Source organism: Ovis canadensis, chromosome X, assembly GCF_042477335.2.
Source record: "Ovis canadensis isolate MfBH-ARS-UI-01 breed Bighorn chromosome X, ARS-UI_OviCan_v2, whole genome shotgun sequence".
Taxonomy (NCBI): domain Eukaryota; kingdom Metazoa; phylum Chordata; class Mammalia; order Artiodactyla; family Bovidae; genus Ovis; species Ovis canadensis.
The window spans coordinates 42,069,713-42,086,205 of NC_091727.1; the positions used below are offsets into that span (position 1 = coordinate 42,069,713).

General features: G+C 45.0%; 1 protein-coding gene and 1 non-coding gene across 5 annotated transcripts in view; both read right to left on the reverse strand.

Annotated features, from left to right (window-relative positions):
- Positions 1–200: 200 nt before the first annotated feature.
- CASK (calcium/calmodulin dependent serine protein kinase) overlaps positions 201–16,493 on the reverse strand; it is a 382,943-nt gene continuing 366,650 nt past the window's right edge. For all 4 annotated transcript variants that reach the window (XM_070291515.1, XM_070291514.1, XM_070291513.1 and 1 more), the window contains 3 exons: positions 12,507–12,709; positions 4,761–4,844; positions 201–1,258 (listed from right to left, as the gene is read on the reverse strand). In XM_070291515.1, coding sequence (XP_070147616.1) covers positions 1,082–1,258; positions 4,761–4,844; positions 12,507–12,709 — 464 coding nt within the window. In that variant the 3' untranslated portion in view covers positions 201–1,081. The remainder of the gene's footprint in view (positions 1,259–4,760; positions 4,845–12,506; positions 12,710–16,493) is intronic.
- On the reverse strand, positions 9,449–9,521 carry TRNAG-UCC (transfer RNA glycine (anticodon UCC)). The gene has a single exon. It is a non-coding gene; the product is annotated as a tRNA-Gly (tRNA).

Genomic DNA, 16,493 nt, shown 5'->3' on the forward strand with positions numbered 1-16,493 from the left:
AAATGCCTAAACTGGTTTCTTCATTGCACAGTATATTCTCTTAAAACGGGTGCTTTAAAACAATTACATACATATTAAAAATCCTCATTTCTTTGCTTAATTAAAATGTTAATACTCTCAGACAACACAGATCTGAAATGGTGAAACCAGCAATTCCCCCCCCCACCTTACAACAAATTAAATTGAGACAAAATTACAAACACATTTCACTACATGGTTATTATTAATAAAAATCAGTTTCTTTTGTTTGTTTGTTTTTTTTTATAAAGTTGCCCGAAATGCAAGGGATGTGCATAGGTTTACAACTTAGTCATAATAGCATTTTATTCTTATTCCCCTGGGTGTGCCCCGTGAACGGAATGTACTTTGTTGTAGATTACAGATTGTTTTGTCCAACACAGACACACCGACAGCATAAACGCTCGCGACTGTCCACATGCATTAAGAGTCAAGACCCAACTTCAAATCTCTAAAAGGTTTACAGGGTGCTTCAAAGAGACAGTATCACATTATCTGGATGTTACATAAAGGACTTAAAAAAAATACTATTCTAAAAAAAAAGAGGAAAAAAAGGCCTTTAAAAATTTATGAGTTTTGTAATCACTAGACTGATTATTTCAAATAAATAAAGGAAAGAAAGATATTCCAATCCATAAAATCAGACTCTAAAAAGAATGTAGTGTTCCAACCCCAGTCAAGGTAACAGAATCATTGTTTATTATTAAAATAGATTATAGAAAGCAGCATCTATTTTGTGCAGTTTTTAGGGGCCTTGGAAATAAAAAGCTATGATTTCCAAAAATATAACATTCCAAAGGATTGAATAATACATACATTTAAAGATACATTTTATTAAAGTTTAGGAGAACTGATTAAAAAAGATACTGTCTCTTTAAATTAGTGTGTAATTGTTTTTCTCCTCCTATCTATTCGGACATGACAATAATTATAAATGTAGGTCACACTACAACTAGGTAGTCTCTAGGGACCACGACCTGCTGACACAAGGCCGATAACAAAGAGGCTTTTCCATGTATGAGGTGGCTCCCAGTTATGCGGCAGATATCTGGGGGAGGGGGGCCTAATAGACCCAGGAGACGGGGACCCACTGCGGGGCTGTGCACACGTGCTCCACGGCTTCCTCCAAATGTCTGATTGTCTCGTCGATTTCATTGTTGATAATTGTGAGATCGAAGTAGTGTGCGTATGTTCTCTGTAAGATGTCCGACTCCTTCTGCAGACGCTGAAGAGATTCATCCTAAATGGTGAGGGGATGGAGGAAGGGGTGGGCAAGGGAGGAGGGAGAAGCAAAGATGAGAGAGAAGTCAACCAAGATGGTTTTCTCGGGCTACATTTCTGTCTGTCCCGGTGTCAGAAACAGTCGAGGCCCGCCCGTGATGGGACATATCTGAGTGTGAGGCTGAGGCCGCTTCGTGACAGAGGAGACGATGGCCCCCAGGATGGCAGGGGCACAGAACGATGGCTTACAACCGTGACTGCTCACCATGCAACAGGGCCTCTGTGCCACCCTGGATGGACCAGGACACGACACTCCTCAGCAAACACGCGACCCTGCTCTGGCTGAACTGTGCCTGTCTGGAGTCAGCTGAGGCTGACTATCAGAGTCGAGCTGTTCTGTGCTCATCCCCCTGACCCAGGCCTGCCTCATCTCGAACCACTCTCCTGTTTGGCAGGGTGGAGGGGGCTTTGGGGGCGGGGGTGAGGTCAGAGCTCTGCATCCCCTTTCCTTGGTCCTCTGCTCTCGCTTGCACTGAGCCCCGGAGCCCAGCTGTGTTTGCCCCCAAGAAGCCCCTGCCTCTGGACAACAAATGAAGTTGAATTTTTCTGCCATGTTCCCGGAATTCAATTACATATATAATGCATTGCCTTCACTCACTAGCAGTGGATATGCCAGAGGCAAAAGCTTTTTGGATGTTACCAGTAATGGATGAAATGAGGCCATATCCCAGATACAAAAGCAACTGACACCCGATGAATCCCTTCAAGGTGGTCTGTGTTGGAAATGGCCAAACATCACTGTTTGTAGGTCCTAATATATCTTATGGAAAAAAACTCTGAAGGAGAAGCAGCTACTCAACTCTTTGCTGCAGTAAAGACTTTCCCTAAACTTCTACCGTGAGCCCCAGAAAGCCTCAGGATGGGAGCTCTTTGAAGATGAGGATCTCTTAAGGGCCACCAGAAAGTCTGCTTCTGCATCTTCATGGCGCAGATCTGGTTATACTGAGCTTTTAATGGGGAAGTTCAAGTTTGAAACCAGGATTCTCTGTAAGTCAAATTAACTGATTAGGTAGATGAGCTGTTGGGTGGACTCTGAAATATATATCTATCAATAGATACAATTCATTGCTTGTTTGTTTGATTAGTATCTCTCTCCCCAACTACAGCACAAACTTGCCCTGCTGTACCCAGCACTTGGCATTGTGCCTCATACATAGTAAGTGCTTAACAAACCTTACCAAAAGAGCAAGCACTTGGCTGGTTAACACTGGCTGTGATAGGATGTGAGGAGTGTTAAATTGGAAGTCTACTAGGAAATGGGGGCCCATGATGACAGACCCATCTCCGAAAGGTGTGGTGCCATCATTTGGGAGCTGTTGGCACTCACTGCAGGCTTAGGACCCCTCTTCTTTTCCCTGAGGCCCACCTGTTTATAAGAGACTCTTCCTGGGGGAACCTTGGTGTGTGGTGCAACCCTTTGACAAGGGGAGTCGAGGTAAGATAGTAACACTCGATTCCATCACAGCACTGCAGTGGGGATGACAGACACCAGACAAGCTGGGAAATGAATCTTTCAGAGTGTCCTGATAGGGACACTCTGAAATGAGAGTGTCCTAACCTGTTTTGTCATCTACCAGAATTTCAAAGCAGGATGTGGCATGCTTTGAACATTAGGTATTAACTACTTCAGCGTAGGTAAGATCTCAGTTAATCATTACCTTCTAAGGTCATATCAACACACTTTCTGCTTGCACTTAAAAAGCATAATATTTTCACTGTGGCTCGACAAGAAACACAACACAAAAGCCCCATTTTAGGAAACATGCACTCACCCAAAGACAAGAGTGCTTCCTACCAGTATGAGAAGGAGCAATTCCTACCATGTCATGCTCCGGGCTAGGGGATTCTACTGGAATATACAGTAGTCCTGGGCTAACATAAAGTCCTGGGCTTTAAGATCCACTAACAGGGCTTATAATTTGTTCAGAAAGCTGGGCTGATGAAAACATTCAAGAAAATTTATGACAGAGAGCATCACATTTTTAATGTAGTTCTCCCCCCACTTAAAGTTCCCTCTTAACGATCTTATAAGATGAAGTTATATTTGTCAGTTTCTTCCTCTACAACAGCTTGTTTGCAGGCTTGACTTAACATGAGCAGGGTTTAACTCAGTGAAAACAAAATGCCTTTATTCTAACAGCAAAAGCAAGGATTTGTGGGAACAAAGTATCTACATTCTAAATCTATGAAAGGAAACAAGGCTGTATTTTATCACCTCCTAGCTGGTACTTACAGGCAATTTTCTGCACCATTTTGGCAGCTATGGAAAATTAGTAAAAGGGCAGGAAAAAAGGCAAAAACAAAAACAAAGCAAAGATGGTAATTCAAGAAAAATACATGGTAACCAAAGGATAAGAGCTAACCACAACATGGAGTTTCAAACATGTTTGTGTATTATATAAGACGGAAAAGTAGACTTTACCAAGGAATACATCTTTTGCAAATGAAACATCTAAAAATGACTGAAAATATGAGTGACATAGAAATCAAGATATTTAATCTTTAAACCTAGATGACTTCCCTGGTGGCTCAGATGGGAAAGAATCTGCCTGCCGTGCAGGAGATGTGGGTTTGATCCCTGGGTCAGGAAGATCCCCTGGAAAAGGAAATGGCAACCCACTCTAGTATTCTTGCCTGGATATTCAGTTTTTTCCTTGAAGTGCAAATCTCCAAGCTTTGATTTTACTGTCATAGACTTGGAGTGAGTCTAGGCCACTGTTAACTAGACAGTGCCAAGAACATTCTGGTGGGTTCTAGACCCTGTGGAAGGGATGGTCTTCAGTATTAACTTTGTAGAGAGTTTCCTCGTATGAATGACCTGACAGCAGCAATATATTTACTGGACATGCCATAACTACCTTCTCATCAGCCTGGCGGTAGCAGGCTATGTGAGCCAGCTTGGTTCTAGATGCTACTGCCGAGCCTCACAGGCACCATCTCCATGGTGGCTGCTGACTTGAGTAGGCCTGAGAGGGGACTGAGCTCATTTCTAGGTTTGGGAGTCTCCAGGGGCCTGGGTAGAGATCCTGCATGGGTTCTGCACTGGAGGCTGCTCAGGGGAGCCTGGGCAGATCAGCCAAGGCAGTGGATGCTTTATGGTTGTCCTCAGGCAAAGCCATCTTTGGCCCCGAGCTCTGTCAGTACAGCTGTGATCAGGAGGCAGCCTCACAGGGCGGGAGCAGGCCTATGGAGAAGGCTGACTGCACTGGACACTCAAGCTTGAATTTGCCTAATGACTCTGATCTCGGAAAAACCATACTTCTCTATGGGGTGTAATTCCTCCTTCTGAACCTCCTCCTTCTGAACCTTGATCTCTGGAAATCTTAATGGCTGGCATAGGGGACAAAGCAGAGCTTCACTTAGTTGTCTTAATGAGATGGGGCTTTGGCCGTGAATGAGCAACACAAAGGCATCCTTACTCAGGGGACTGCTGAGTAGAGGACAAACTGAGTAATTCTTACCTCGTTCAAACCTGGAGTGATAGTCGGTGCGGCAATAAAAACAACAAAAGGAGCAAACTCCGCTGTTCTCAGGACCTTCAGTGCCTGTGTAAACAAAGAGGAAAACTGAGACTTAGAAATAACTGATGCAGTGTTCAAACAAGCCCATAGAAAATGATACAACTGGAAAAGCCCTTGATTCAAATTTTTGGCCAGATATTATTAAATTTACCAACATTATAAATAACTTATATGACTTCTTTTTGTCCAAGGGGTGGACAGTAGCTGTTGGAAAATAAAAGCTGACAAACTGGACATTTTCCTTAGGAATCTCATGAATCGATCTGAATTATTTTTCTGCAGAAAAGTGAATACTGATTATGTTTGGTTACTGTTCATTCAAACCTGGTAAGTTCAGCTTTTAGGAAGTGCATTTTGGGGTAGATGGGGGCCAGCAGGCTGGCTCAGAACTCGTCTAGAGCCCACCAAGCCACAATGCAAATTGCTCACAGGGAGAGCAAGTCCTGACCACTGTGACTGTGTTCACAGCGACACAGGCCTTCTGAGCTGTCCCAGGGGAGGCCACCCGTCTCAACTCTGGGACTCTACAGGGAAGGGAGACCCCATGTAGAGACGGAGCCTGGAGCTACTCTAGAAGCCGTTTGACTGTGAGTAATTTGCAGGCCTGTGATAATACCTGTGTTCAAGGGAGAGGCACCTCTGAGGCCCCTTTCAGTTCTGTTCTGAGGCATCCAAAACCTCTAACTGCAAGCTACTAGTGTGCACAGAGATACTGCAAAGTCTGCACTTGATGCTGTGGGAGTTGATTCTGGTCAGGGGTTGGTGCTTCTGCCCTTCCCCTCTGAGGACAGGGCTCTCCCCTGACCCCAAGCAAGGGGTTACACCCCCACCCTGCAACAAAGTCCAACATAGGCACACAATTCACAAGTGACTGACATGTAACTAGTTCATATGCATCAGGGGTAAATATCTTGCTGTCCTTTATTTAAGAATCTAACATGTCTATTCTGATAGCCACAGTTTGCTTTCTAAACAGCCTTCCAGTTGTTTGTGTTGCCATATCCCTACTCCCCCATCCCCACCCCCAGTGCCTGGTTTGCTGTAGTAGCAGTTTGGACTGCTTCCCAATTCCCAGGTGGCTCAGTGGTAAAGAATCCGCCTGCCAATGCAGGAGACACAAGAGACGTGGGTTCAGTCCCTGGGTCGGGAAGGTCCCCTGGAGAAGGACATGGCAACCCACTCCAGTATTCTTGCCTGGAGAAGGACATGGCAACCCACTCCAGTATTCTTGCCTGGAGAATCCCATGGACAGAGGAGCCTGGCGGGCTACAGTCCCTGGGGTTACCAAGAGTTGGCCATGACTGAGCATGCGTGCACAGAGCTCCTTACTAGCCATGTGATCTTGGTCTTGGTCAGAGTGAGCCTTCAGCACACAGAGTGATTGTTCTAATGGGACTTCCCAGGTGGCGCTAGTGATAAAGAACCCGCCTGCCAATGCAAGAGATGCGAGTTAGATCCTTGGGTCGGGAAGGTCCCCTAGAGGAGGGCATGGCAACGCACTCCAGTATTCTTGCCTGGAGAATCCCATGGACAGAGAAGCCTGGCAGGCTGCAGTCCATGGGGTCGCAGAGTTGGACACAACCGAAGCGACTTAGTATGGCATGGCACAACCCTACTAAGCCCTGCCATTAGAATGATCTTTGGGAACTACAAATTCCCTCATATCACACCCTGCGAGACCTCCTTCTTGGCCTTGGGATGAAATGTAGCCTGGTCTACACTCACCTTTCTGTCCCCCTCTGTGGACAGGCCTTGCTGAACTGCTTTCAGTTCCACAAAGGGTCAGCCTTTCTCTTCCTGCTCCCTCTGCCTGGATACTTACTCCATCCCTGACCCCCCTTCCCCACTCTCCTTGTTGCTTGGCTGAATGTTCTTTCTTCTGCAAATCCTTTGTGAGCTCTGAGTGGAGACAGGCGTCCCTCTGGTGTGCTCCTGACACACCCACACTTATTTCCACACTTGGAAATGCAAGTGTCTGGATGCTGCCAGCTAAGCTTCTTGAGGGCAGGGCTGTATCATTCAGTGGTTGCCCTCCTGCCCCAAATGGCACCTGGCAGAAATTGTCTTTTGATCAAGCAAAGACGTAAAAGTAGTTCATACAATTCACACAAAGTCTGTTTTGCATTTTGAGGCAGGTTTGATTAGAGGGCATTGTGTTTTCATGCCTCAAGCAACTCTCTTCAGCCTCTATGAACATCAAGGCATGGAAGAGGCAAACTGGTTGCTCAAGGTTTTGACTTTCCTGTTCAGTGCAAGGCTCACTTTCTCTAGGATTATGTTTCTGAATTTTAGTTACAGTTTCTCCTTGTGGGGTAAGGGAGTGCGGCACATTATTTTGCCTGCTATCAAAGTGCTGTCAAAAAAAAAAGTGCCTTAATTGTGAAAGTCACAGGCTCAGATTCCCCGTGGGAGAAACCTCTTCAAACCTGCATATGTTCATTTTTTTTTTTTTTGAGGTAATTGGCATTTCTTTGCAAAGCCTTTTGTGACAGAAGATTTTTGCAAGGAATAAATACCATGAAGAAGTCCATATATAGCTCAATGGAGCTTAACAGGGATCTGCGCTTAGAATGGGCCTTTTTTATCATTAATATTGGGGGCCTTTTTCCTATCCTTCCTATGCTCATAAATCAAGTGACTCCAGGGTCAGTTGAGACATAAGTTTTCCTGGTCACTCCACACCCACCCAGAGTCACCTTCTGGGCAACTTGGATGGGGACAAACTAAGGCATAGTCCCTACCCTTGCTCCCATCCCTGAGGTGCCAGATAGATGTCCACGAGCCACAACCCTCAGATGAAGTTGAGAATACCGCCCCTGGTGTGAAACGGACTTTTCTCCACTCGATGACCACAGCCTAAAAGCCACCTAATGGAGTATTTTTAGTTCTAGTCTGTTATCCTATTACCACACCAGAAAACTCAGCAACTGTTATCTGCCTGTGGATTACCCTGCTCTATGCAGCATTCACAGGCTTCCCAGGTGGCACAGTGGTAAAGAATCTGCCTGCCAACGCAGGAGACATGGGTTCGATCCCTGGGTCAGGAAGATCCCCTGGAGAAGGGAACGACAACCCACTCCAGTATTCTTGCCTGGAGAACCCCATGGACAGAGGAGCCTGGCGGGCTACAGTCCATAGGGTCACAAAGACTGGAACACGACTGAGCAACTGAGCACTACCACCACAAGACATTCACACCCTTCGTCTTTAACCATGAAGATGGGAAGGTCATTCAGCACCTACTGCATGAGACTGTCAATGCAGACTGTAGTCACCACACCACCAACTGCCTCTTTCGTCTAAGAATCAGGTGATATATTCCATTAGCAGTTAACTCCACGGAAAAAACCAACATACTTTCCACTAGATGAGAATTATGTGATTCATGACATTCTCCTTTTTGTCCTGGCTGCCAGGAAGTTGCGAGCCTCATTTCATGTTTATCACAGTAAGTACAGTAGCCTCTGTGGTTACTATATTTGCGTCCTCCTTCTGCTCATGGCTTTGACTTTCTCTCCTATATTACTATAGTTTCAAAAATGGTAAGATGCCTCGAATCCTGACTGAGATCTTGGCTAGTCTCCCTCCTACCTTCAGCAGTCACCATGCACATCCTCCGTTGTTCTTGAAGGCCTCTGTCCCCAGACTCTGCTCTACTTATGGCTCTCAAGTGGGTGCCATTTTCTGGCACAGTCTTAGCTTGCCTGAAGTTCAGGAGCAGGAAATGGTATTGCTTCACCAGGATCCCCCTCCATCAGGCCATTAATAGGTGGCTTTAAGATGATCTCTAAACCGTCTTCCTTTTTGACTTTTAAGATGAGACATAGATTTGTTAATATTCATAGGCAAATAGCTCTTTCTGAATCCCCAAGAAGGGAGAGTCTAGAAAGACCACTGAAAATATGTTGGATTCAGACAGGCAATGAAGCATTAATTTAACATTTAAAGCTAACTCTTTCTCTTTTACAGATGAGTTGATTTAATGGCTCATCTGTGGCCAATAATTAATCTCAGGTTACTACCCTCAAGGAATAAAAACTCATTTGACCAAATATCTAAGCTATCTTTAAGACTCAACTGGTTTTTGCATCTAACCTGGACCGGTGATTCGTTTCACATATGATATTATACATGTTTCAATGCCACTCTCCCAAATCATCCCACCCTCGCCCTCTCCCACAGAGTCCATAAGATTGTTCCATATTAAAAAAAAATAAAAAAAATTAAAAAAGATCTTAATGACCCAGATAACCACACACACACACACACACACAAAAGACTTATCTGTTTTCTGCAAAATTAAAAAGTACTTAAGGGCAAGCATCGCAGTCATTTTGGAGAAAGATCTAAGGCCTTAAGAAGAACACAATGACCCCAGAAACTGGCTTCACATAACAGCTCCTAGTTCAGAACCTGGCTCTTGTTTCTAAGCCCAGATCCCTAATAGGTACATCCTCCTTGATGACAATGTTTCCCCCTGTGGGCAAAAGCAAAGCCACAGCAATTCTGTTACTGGCAACTCTTCAATGCAGCAAATGGCCAAATCAGAATATAAATAAAATCTAACCCCCCCCCAAAACACCCCCCCCCTTTTTTGGTTACATCATGTGGCATGTGGGATTTCTTAGTTCCCTGACCAGGGATCAAACCTGTGCCCTCTGCAGTGGAAGTGCAGAGTCTTAACCACTGGACCACCAGGGAAGTTCCTAAAACTGTCTTGACTACACATTGGAGCTATAAGAGTTCTGAGATTAGGGACATAGATTATTTTCTGAGCCATGGCTTTATTTCCATGAGAAATCAGCTCTACAGCTTTCCTCAGGTTTAACTTCCTTAAAGATTTTTCTAAATGTTAAAGATTTAAATTGTACTCCTATATATAAGGTGCACCAGCTTAAGGATTAATCAGGGTTAACTTTTCTAGGATGCTACAGTGAAAGGAGGCTGGGATTTTCTGTTTAAAAAAACAACTTGAATTCAAACCAAGACTGTTCAAGTGATAGGTTAAGCCTTGATTTCTTCATCTACAAAAGTGGATACAGATGTCTCGATCTCTGGTTACAAGGATTAGGTAGAAGAACTAATTGCTTGGCAAATGTAGAGGAACATAATCTATTCCTATTATTTTAAGAGAAGTCAGGTAACTCATTTTTGTCTAGTCTTTACCATGGTCCTTTGGGATTAAAGTAGAACTGTAGCATCTTATACAGTATTATTATTAGACATGTGTTCAGTTTGGCCTGAACTGTCTAAAGTCAGTTAATATGGCACAGACAATGAGCTGAACACCAGTGTGGGCTTTCTAGGGTGTCAGCTGTGGCTGAAGGGAGAGAGTTGTAAAAATGCCACCTGGCACTTCTCCCATTATAGATGGTTTTTGATGAACACTGAGGAAGGAATTTCATCCTTACCAGCTTGCCTTATTTGTATTCTTAGCTCCTGGCAGAATGCTTAGAACATACTATGCAGTTAATACAGGCTGGTTGAGTCCAACTGTCCATGACACACAATGGAGTGGGTAATCAGTCAGCCAGGGTGGGAAAAGGGCATAGAGAAAACGTCTTAAGGAGAAAGACTCCCCGAAGCAATGGGGCTCTGCCTGACAGCAAGTTGGTCATGGCCACGGGCATCCTGAAGGCAGGGTGCAGGCCCTGTCCAGCCACAGGGGCGAGTGGGCTGAAGGGAGAGAAGCCTGAGGGTGAAGCCCAGGCGGTGCAGGCTCTGGGCACCTGTGGCTGGACCACTGGATGTGACGGTCACAGTGCCTGGGACCAGAGCGGTCAACCAGACTGATGAGGGAAGCGGGATCTGCGTGATCCCCGAGCCCAGGGCCCTCTCTCTCCCGAGAGACCCCAGTTCTGAGAGGAGGGGGACAAAGGAGGCAGGAGAGAAGAAAGCGGTGAGCCCCGCCAGCAGACAGGGAACAAGGAAGATGCCCAGGTCAGGCCACAGGTTGCTCTGGTGCCCAGTGCCGCACGTGGGCATCCTGGTAAGGCCGAGACAAGTGTCTCCCGCTCAGCAGTGCAGAGCAGTGCAGGGCTGGGCAGGGGCGAGGGCACAGGGAAGCTGGGCGCCAGGAGGGGAGCAGCGGTAGCAGCGACAGCAACAGCGGTGGCGGCAGCAGCAGCAGGTGAGGCAGAAAGCCCTGGAACGTGGGCTGAGGTAACGCGGAGGGGGTCTGAGGAGCCCTGCAGCCAGCATACTGCTAGAGACATTACTACCAGCAGAAAACGACGTTCAGGTGAAGACCAGTGTGGAACCCAAGGACAGGGTGTCGAAGACCAGGACCAGGATTGAGACTTTGCCTCTAGCCACCCCTGGCCAGAAGATTTTTCCAATCCCTAGTAAGGAGGGATCAGTAGTTAAACAAAAATCAATCTACATTTCACATCATATATTTAGTTCTCTAAAGGTCCAAGTTCATTGTTAAGTACACTGTATAGCGTTCACCCTACTGTTGCTTTCCTCCCCAGCCCCTTAAACAGATTCCAAGTTCAAGAACCCCATCAGGTGCTGGGACATGGAAATGGCTGAACCCCCTGGCCCTGAGGTTAGGATCTTGGGGCCAAGTAACTGAGCCGCCAGGCCCCAGGTCACATAAATCCTGGTTAAGCTGGTTCCATTCTCTCTTTGGGGATGGTTAGGGGCCCAAGTCTCACACAGTGGCCCTTGACCAGGGATCTTCCCTGCCCCGGGGTAGCCAAGTAAGCCTTCTGGCTAAACAAAGCCTGCTGGAGGAGAGCTGGTCTATCATTTCAGCAGGTGGTATAGTGATTCTATTTATAAGTGATAAGGGATTTTCCGTACAGGTCAGTCGTGGAAACGGCAGGCCGCAGAGTCACATGGGCACCCAGAAGCCTCTCCTGTAACCTGCCCGGGTGTCTACAACTCCCAAATCCTTCCTACTAGGCTTTGAGTCCCACTTGTTAGTTTGTCCTCAGATGAAAAATAGCTTGTGAGCATTTTTGATGTAAGGCCTTGTGCTTTTTCCTTTTCAAGTTTAATAATTTCAATTTCTTCCAGCACAGGACGCATCTGCAGATCTAATCGTCTCTGAGTCCAGCTCTCTGAGCCCTCTCCAGGTTCTCCATATGCCTTCAAGTTTAAGCTCAGGGTCAGGCACTGTCCCTCAGTAAAGAGGTGGAGGAGGCCGAGAACCACCACGGGTCTGTACCCCTGCTCCACGTGGCATAACCTGGGGCTTGCTCGTGCTTGCACTCATAAAGCTAGGGCTGCACTTTAGATCCAGGGCCCAGGGTCAGAATTTCTTGCTGGTGATTAACCTAAGATGCTGGCAGAGGCTCTGATGGTCTAGTGTGAGCTGTACCAAGAGGGGAAAGGTGGCTGCGGTATTTAACCAAGTGCCAGAGTCTCATCCTGAGTCAGATTACTGGAGGGTTTCTGGCAGGCACAGACCTGATCAGGCGCCTTAGTGAGCACCTGAGTATAATGAATCTCATAAGAGAACAGTTTCTCTTTCTTAGATACACTGTGTGCGCTCTGAGCACAACGATTAGTTTGCATTTTGGGTGGTTAACTCATGGTGCCTTCATTGCCGATACTTCCCTGCAGCTTGCTATTAGATTATTATGTGACCCATGATGTTCTGATGGCACTTTTTGATTTCAGAACCTGAGCTTAGCATGCAGGCAGGATGATGACGTGCCAGGGGTGGCCGGGCATTACCTGAGGCTCCACGTCCAGTATCGCAATCAGACCTTGCTCGTGGATCTTGCGGATGGTCTCCAGTTTTGTCCCGTACATCGCATCCTCGTGGCTGCCGTACTCCAGGTACTCGTTATTAGAGATGTCTTGCATCATTTGGTCATGAGATACAAAGTAATAATTCTTTCCATTTTCTTCATCTTTCTTTGGAGGTCTGGTTGTATCTGCAAAGTCACAGGTCAAAAGAGGTTTAAGAGGCTGCGCGTAGGAGCCAATACTCCCAATGGACCTGTGCTATGCTGTGCTTAGTTGCTCAGTCACGTCCGACTCTTTGTGACCCCATAGACTGTAGCCCGTCAGGCTCCTCTGTCCATTGGGATTCTCCAGGCAAGAATACTGGAGTGGATATCCTATCCTTTCTCCAGGGGATCTTCCCAACCCAGGGATTGAACCCAGGTCTGCATTGCAGGCAGATTCTTTACCAGCTGAGCCACGAGAGGAGCCCCCAGTGGACCTACCCAAACTCATTCTCTCTTAGAAGCCATGGATCCTGTAGCATATGTCATGCTCTATTCCCACCCCCAGTAGCTTTGTAGAAATCAGTTCTAGAAGTCCTATTTGTTAATGTGACATCAGAACACAGTAGTTGGTTAGTTGTTTGGTTTGGTGAACCTTTCCATGTCTAGATGAGATCTATTTCATCCCTTCAAGGGTAATGACAGGGGCAAGACACTAAATGGCCCAGGATTAACTTAACTTACTGTATGCTTTAATGCAGTTAGGTCTTCAGAGAAGGAAAAAGGAGAATTAAACAATGGAAAACCCCAAATGGTTATTTAAGTAAATGAAAATTTAAAAAGTTAAAAATTCAGTTCCTCAGTCTTACTAGCCACATTTCAGAGATTTAGTACCCACATGTGGCTAGTGGCTACTGTATTGGACAGGACAGATATAGAATGCTCTCACGAGAGAACATTCTATTGATTAGTGCTGGTTTACAGCATCATGTACAAGGAGACTATTAGAATACAGCTAAAGGGATACTGGAAACATAATGACCTTAGCCAAACATGGCCATAATAGTTAGGAAAGACCTAAACCAGGAATTGGCAAACTATGGCTTGTGGGCCAAACATGGCCTGCTGTCTGTTCATGTGAATAGTTTTATTGGAACACAGCCATGCTCATTTGTTTACATATTGCTTTCAAGCCACAATGGCGGAGTTGAGTAGTTGTGTCAGAGACCACATGGCCTTCAAAACCTCAAATATTTGCTGTCTAGTCCTTTACAGAAAAGGTCTGCTGACCCCTGACCTGAGTCATTGTTTACTAAAATATCTGCCCATAAGTCCTACTTCTGTGGGATACTAACAGGGCCAGCATTCTCCAAAATGCACTTTAGGAAATGTTTTTCTAGATAAGCCAGAAACAACAGGTTTAGTTTTCTTTCTCCTTTGCTTCTTTTGCTTTTTTGAGCAGGGACAAATTTATGCAACTCTTCGTTGTACATGAGTCCAAACCCAGGGGGAGTTCCCCATCTCCTGCTGCAACTAGACTGTACAACTCCCAAGTGCTCACGGACATCGAATATGGATGTTTAAAGAAGAACCCTTTCTCCAGGTACACACAAAACTGAAGAAACAGTGTACTACACTGACACTGGATTATGTGCTATATACACACCCACGGTCAAATATTATGGCAAGTAGACATGATTAGGGTCAGCAAAGCATGCTTTAAAACCAAGCTAGTTTACTGGATATTTAATAACATAGAATTTCAATTGCTTATGTGATCAAGAAAAAAGGTTACCTAAGCTTGCCATACTCATGGTCTAGACATAAGGAGAATTGAAATAATATTTGGAAGTATTTTACTACAAAACTCAAGTGGTACCAATTAAAAGAATATTTGGTTAATTTCTTTTCTTTTTTTTTTTTTGAGTAAATCAGATAGGGTTCTGGGATGAGAGTGGTCTGATGAACCCTCACAACTCTCTGGGGTGTAGAGAAAAGTCAGTGGTGTTGACATGGCATTGGAAGGCACTGCAGGATGGAGTCAATCATCACGCATTCTCCTTTAGCTCTTCCCACTCTGAACAAAGCTCTAACTGTGAGAAAGCTTTTGGGACTCAAATTTTAAACTTTGGAATAGTAATAATAACAACAACAACAACAACAACAACAATAATAATAATAAAGTGAGAGTAGTAAGGTGGCTATTATCTATCCAGTATCTGCTAAGTACTTCACATGACTGCAAATCCTCTTCATCTTCCTGGAATTACTTCATTTTGTAATTGAGGAAGCAAAGAGGACATGAGATTAAAGATAAGATAGAGAAAATCAGGAGAATAAAAATATTATAGATTTAAAATTCTTTACCATAAGCAGTGGATAGCCCATTGTGTTTTAAATGTGATAAAAGTCAACAATTTAGGTACTGTGGGCTCGATAAAGGACAGAAATGGTCTGGACCTAACAGAAGCAGAAGCTATTAAGAAGAGGTGGCAAGAATACACGGAAGAACTGTACAAAAAAGATCTTCACGACCCAGATAATCATGATGATGTGATCACTAAGCTAGAGCCAGACATCTTGGAATGTGAAGTCAAGTGGGCCTTAGAAAGCATCACTACGAACAAAGCTAGTGGAGGTGATGGAATTCCAGTGGAGCTGTTTCAAATCCTGAAAGATGATGCTGTGAAAGTGCTGCACTCAATATGCCAGCAAGTTTGGAAAACTCAGCAGTGGCCACAGGACTGGAAAAGGTCAGTTTTCATTCCAATCCCAAAGAAAGGCAATGCAAAAGAATGCTCAAACTACCGCACAATTGCACTCATCTCACATGCTAGTAAAGTAATGCTCAAAATTCTCCAAGAAAGACTTCAGCAATACATGAACCGTGAACTCCCTGATGTTCAAGCTGGTTTTAGAAAAGGCAGAGGAACCAGAGATCAAATTGCCAACATCCGCTGGATCATGGAAAAAGCCAGAGAGTTCCAGAAAAACATCTATTTCTGCTTTACTGACTATGCCAAAGCCTTTGACTGTGTGGATCACAATAAACTGTGGAAAATTCTGAAAGATATGGGAATACCAGACCACCTGACTTGCCTCCTGAGAAATCTGTATGCAGGCCAAGAAGCAACAGTTAGAACTGGACATGGAACAACAGACTGGTTCCAAATAGGAAAAGGAGTGCGTCAAGGCTGTATATTGTCACCCTGCTTATTTAACTTATATGCAGAGTACATCACGAGAAACGCTGGACTGGAAGAAACACAAGCTGGAATCAAGATTGCCGGGAGAAATATCAATAACCTCAGATATGCAGATGACACCACCCTTATGGCAGAAAGTGAAGAGGAGCTAAAAAGCCTCTTGATGAAAGTGAAAGAGGAGAGTGAAAAAGTTGGCTTAAAGCTCAACATTCAGAAAATGAAGATCATGGCATCTGGTCCCATCACTTCATGGGAAATAGATGGGGAAATAGTGTCAGATTTAATTTTTTTGGGCTCCAAAATCACTGCAGATGGTGACTGCAGTCATGAAATTAAAAGACGCTTACTCCTTGGAAGAAAAGTTATGACCAACCTAGATAGTATATTCAAAAGCAGAGACATTACTTTGTTGACTAAGGTCCGTCTAGTTAAGGCTATGGTTTTTCCTGTGGTCATGTATGGATGTGAGAGTTGGACTGTGAAGAAGGCTGAGTGCCGAAGAATTGATGTGTTTGAACTGTGGTGTTGGAGAAGACTCTTGAGGGTCCCTTGGACAGCAAGGAGATCCAATCAGTCCATTCTGAAGGAGATCAACCCTGGGATTCCTTTGGAAGGAATGATGCTAAAGCTGAAGCTCCAGTACTTTGGCCACCTCATGCGAAGAGTTGACTCATTGGAAAAGACTCTGATGCTGGGAGAGATTGGGGGCAGGAGGAGCAGGGGAAGACCCAGGATGAGATGGCTGGATGGCATCACGGACTTGATGGACGTGAGTCTGAGTGAAC